We start from the raw sequence: 5,106 nt of genomic DNA on the forward strand, positions 1-5,106 counted from the left end.
ATTAGATATTATGCTATGAATAATAAAAACTATAGTTTGTGCGTTTTAAGATGATATGGGTGACAGTTTTCATATTCCTTGCTACGGGTTTTTTATACAAGAAAACAAAAAAAAAATCAAAATGTAATAAATTATATTCCATCTACAAAAACAAATGTTTGCTATAATTGTAAATGAATAAAAATGAAAAGTTGCTAAATGCTAACTTATTAATATAAAATTATAAATATTAACTGTGAAATAGGACTATAAAATTATTGTTACGAAAACATTTGCAAAATGGCAGATGCATGAAACGGAACTTATGTCAATAGAGATTGACTCTTTTATATCGAAATCAAATCAATAAAAAAGGGCGACCATCTTAAATCGCCGGCACCTATGAAATGTCAGTACGAAATCGATAATTTCGATTGCAATTCCTGTGTGATTCAATATTTTTAAAACTATCGATTAATTTTTGTTAGGTAACTTCCCTACTATTGTCAATTATAATGTGTCACGCATATCATCATAAAAGTAACTCCGTCAAAAAACATGCTCCACAATACTTGTCAAAAAAGTGTACCTTAGGTACACATTTCAATACATTTGCAATATTTAGGTGACCTGGAGCAGTACTAGGCTGACGTTACATGACAGATTAAAAGGAACTAAATTTAAAACGGTAATAGTATGGGAGTTACGATTCCTTAGTTTTTATTATTCGTAGATATTATGTTAATTTATACATACTATGTATTTACAGCAATCTCTTCTTTGATTTCCAATTTAACAATCTTTGTTTTATCATCATCCAATACATTTTCAGAGACATCCTCACTTTTTCTTTTACTTTTGACCAAAATTCTTTTTTTCTTTACACCTTTGCACTTACTTTTAAAAACTTTTTCCAAAGCAAGCACATCCTTCCTATTTATAGTCCAGTCAATTATACTATTTTCTGCTAATTTTGTGAAGTTTTCTTCCTCATTGTATGTTGGTATCTCTAAGTTTAAAATATTCATTACCTTTTCTAAAATATCATCAACATAATAATTGATAAGTAAATCAGCTTTGTTGTCCTGGAAAAAGGTAACATTTAATTAAATAATATTTCTCATAATATTTTAAAGATTAAATCAAGTACTATTGTGATTAAGATTAAGACCTCATACTGAAATGGTTTAATTAATTATGGTTTTTCAGAATGGAGTAATATTAAAAATATACAATGGATATGCTGAAAAATTTTCCTAGTCATACACTGGAAAATAAAAACAAAGAAATAAGTAATAACATTGCATACTTTTCATAGTGCAATGTAATTGACTTACATGTTTAGTGGGTTGTAAGTTGCATATCACCAGTTTTCCACCATATTTCACTGTTTCCACAGGCAAATTACCACTTGGCACAATTTGCAGTGTTGTTCCTAGGCATATACTCAAATCTGCTATACTGAAAAAGATATAATACCATATTTTTTTTAGGAAACAGCATACAAATAATAACATAATATCTTAGCATAATATTTAATACTGTGTCAGTCATATGCCTCACGAAATATGGCATCTAAATTCTAAAGAAATGAAGAAGTTAAAAAGAAGTAAGTAACAGTGAAATACTGAAACACATAATAAACATTCTGAGTTCAGAATCAGTCTATAATAAAAAAATAAATGATGCATAAAAAGTTTGTTATAAGACTCTTTCATGCTAAGTAGTATTTTAGGCCCGTATAAATAGTCAGTACTTAAGATGCGACCCGGTCTCAAGACGCGTTTGGTTTTGTGATTGGTCCAAATTTTGACAGCCAACCAAGCACAGAGTCTGAACCGAGTCTTGAGACCGAGATGCATTTTGAGTACTGACTATTTATTAGTATAGTATTAGCCTTAGTTACATTAATTATACAATCTTTAAATTCCATTACCCAGAATGCCACTCTGACATAAGAAGATCATTCTCAGGTAGGCTGTGTTCCCAGTCTAAGACTCCATCATACAACCGTCCTCGACACGGTCTCCCACCATTGTAGCCCGCTGCGCATTGGACACCACTGCATTTCTTTCCCACTGTCTCAACAGGAGAACTCCTTACAAACTGCCTGAAAATGGAGAAACACAAATATTATAAACATGATTGTATTGATGATGTACAGATAGATATATTATGAATTCATGCATTGTATCCATGGCTACAAACAAATTTTGAGGGTATTTATATTTTCAGGTATAAGGTAAAACATGGTTATCCTGAGTATTAAGACACAATACCAAGTTAATAATTTTTTGGGTAATATAAAAAATATCACATAATTTAGCAGTATGATTTAATTAACATAAACATCATTATTAACCTCAAAAGCCCCAAGCATTGCGTGTGTGATGCGACCGTGATAACAATAGAATAACAATAGATTTCCAAGAATTTGCGATCGAGGGATTAAAATAAACAAAAAGACCACCAGAGAATGATATAGGCTAGAAGTGCAACATACAGCAATTAATTACCTTTTACACAGATTACATTCATCCACAAACATGTTCCCATGGAGTTCAGCCAGGTATTTCCTCGGCAGACCTGACTTGAGGTGCAAGCCATCAATGTTCTGACTCACTACATACTGGACTTTATTCTCTTCTACCAGTTTCTTTATGATCATGTGTGTCTTTGTAGGCTTTGCATCAGTAAAAGAAATGTTGACTGAAGGCTTTTTACCCTTTTTCTCCAAAGTCCACACTCCATTTGGCCCTCTGAAATTGAAAAAGGTATGTAAACAAAACTTTATGTATAATTGGCTTCCAATATACATCTTTTTGGCCTTCCTCTTGACTGAAGTTTACTAGGAATAGAAGCATCTGATTGTGTAACATCAAAATATGAACCAATCTCCAATGATGTTGAATAGATCAACTCCTCTAAAAATGCCAGAAACCTGACATGATTCTCTTCACTAGATATAATATACATGTTGTTTGTTTCAGAGGATATTTAACAGTTCTTAGCAATTATGGCCATAATAAGCTTATGTAAAAAAAATATTTTTAAGTGATGTTTCTTACCTGAAATCTGGAATACCAGCAGAAGTGCTTATGCCTGCACCAGTATGCACTACTGTGTGTTTACTGTTTTTGATCAGATCTGCTAGAATCCTGCATTTCTCGTTCAATTTGTCAATGGTTTCAAATTTCTGGAAGATGTTTTAGTGGACATTAAAATATATATGAAAAAAGTTATGTCTACTGTAAAGTACTCAAAAGTAAAATATGAAGTTACTGAAAGTTACCTCTGGGGCACCAAGTATGCCTTTATGCTCGTATGGAGACAGGCCTTCTGCATAATTACAAGACATTATTGTAAAATCGTGGTAATTTTCTTTGTATTAAAATTGGTGTTGGGCATATTAAGTACAGGCGGTTTTAGTTTTGCTTCTGTGGTTTTGCTTATAACCATCTTATAACATAATTTGTGAGAGATATTGTTACAAAGTATTAAATGATTTATTGGAAAACTGGTAAACAGCACGATTTACATTTGAGAGTTTAAAATAAAAAATAATAAAAACTAATTCGGCATTCATAATTCGGTACTTCGGTCACAGATTACTAGTATATATTTGCATAGATAATACAGATATATATATATATATATATATATATATATATATATAGAGATATATTTGTAGAACTTCGGTACGGTCGGTACGGACTACGGTACGACCAACGAATACTATACTCACGGTACCTACGACAGTTTATTATAAGTTTATGCGGTAGGTACACAAATCCTTAATAAATTTTACAGCTTCGGCTTCTTTTTTTTTTTCTTCTTCTTCTTATAATGGCACTTCGGCTATAACCATGGCCAGTGTCGAGTATAATATTATGGCGGGAAAACAATATTCTCTAATACAACTTTTTTTATATTACCTATCGTCAGGTCAGTCAGGTCTAAAGTCTAGTCAAAATCTAAGTACAAAGTCAATTCAGTCAAGAAGTCAAGTCAGTTGATTCAGTAAAGTGGTAGACGCTTTACTGAAACTTTCGATGGAGTTTTGGAGGGAACACAAAAGAGCACGTTTCTGGTTATTACATCACTTTTCCACACTTGTGCACGATAACGAATATCTAATGGTTAATATCCTACCAATATTACACATTAAAAACCCAGATAACACAATTTTAGAAAAATAATATAAAAACACAACATCACTCTTTCACATTCTCCACAAAAACCTTCTGCTTCTTTTATATTTTTCAATCTTACTGTCTTTTTGCCATTTTGCCAATGTAGGTTTTATAGTCTGTCAAGAAAGTCATGACAGGCGGGAAAATTTTATAAATAATAATTTCATGCTTGTAAGGAATGTTTTTCTAACCCTTTTAAGTTTGTGTTTGTTTTAGATTATATCAACAGATAATCTACTAAATTAGATTCCGTTTATACCTTGTTGTTTCACCAGACCAGACAGATAATAGAGCAAAGTCAACTCAGCCACTCCGACATTACAATTTGACATTGTAAATAGCAGTAGGTATCTTTGATCCAAAATGCCCATAGGCTAATAACGTACCGCGTTAGAATTATTATAAATAATTATACCTCTTGGAAGGCCAGTGAGGCCGCCATAAATAAAGAAGAAGAAGAAGGAATGTAAGCCGTAAAAAGGCCCATTCACGAATCACGGCAGGACTGCACGGCAGTCCTGCAGAGAATGGGCCTCACTGATTGGTTCACACTCGGTGTTTCCAGCCGGCAACTCCGAGTGTGAACCAATCAGCCCTTTAAGGTGTAATTTTTTCTTTGTATTTTCACAGAGAACGCTTATTACGTATTTTTAAATATTGTCACCATGAATATTTTTATCTCGAATTATTAAAGTTCTCATATTTTTTATTTCATTTAAAAAATTTCCTGCCGATGCGTAGTCGATACTCGATACTCGATACGATAGTATCCGATAGTCGATACTCCATTGTTTTTCTTTTTTAAGAATATTTTTTGCTGTTCAGCCATTACGTTGGTATTTGACCGCTCATGTAAAAAATAACAAATGTCATTTGGCGTTGCGTCAAGCTGACATTGTCAATTGTCAAATAAGTTGTCAAACGTAAGCTAAAA

General features: G+C 32.4%; 1 protein-coding gene across 1 annotated transcript; it reads right to left on the reverse strand.

The window, feature by feature from the left end:
• Window positions 1-688: 688 nt before the first annotated feature.
• Window positions 689-3,566, reverse strand: LOC121734139 (NAD-dependent protein deacetylase Sirt6). The gene is made up of 6 exons (XM_042124564.1): window positions 3,272-3,566; window positions 3,048-3,175; window positions 2,496-2,738; window positions 1,916-2,089; window positions 1,317-1,440; window positions 689-1,064 (listed from the first exon to the last, which is right to left on the reverse strand). Exons 1-6 carry the CDS (start codon window positions 3,335-3,337, stop codon window positions 735-737), a joined length of 1,065 nt encoding a protein of 354 aa, XP_041980498.1. The 5' UTR covers window positions 3,338-3,566; the 3' UTR covers window positions 689-734.
• Between the last annotated feature and the right edge of the window lie 1,540 nt (window positions 3,567-5,106).

The sequence above is a fragment of the Aricia agestis genome, chromosome 15 (assembly GCF_905147365.1).
Source record: "Aricia agestis chromosome 15, ilAriAges1.1, whole genome shotgun sequence".
NCBI lineage: Eukaryota > Metazoa > Arthropoda > Insecta > Lepidoptera > Lycaenidae > Aricia > Aricia agestis.

Bases quoted from the DNA above. Each gene is read 5' to 3' on its own strand.
- LOC121734139 (XM_042124564.1), bottom strand. From the start codon at position 3,337: ATGTCTTGTAATTATGCAGAAGGCCTGTCTCCATACGAGCATAAAGGC. The intron at 3,176-3,271 runs GTAACTTTCAGT...AACATCTTCCAG, and splicing joins GCATACTTGGTGCCCCAGAG to AAATTTGAAACCATTGACAA. The intron at 1,065-1,316 runs GTAAGTCAATTA...ACCTTTTTCCAG, and splicing joins ACTTACAACCCACTAAACAT to GACAACAAAGCTGATTTACT.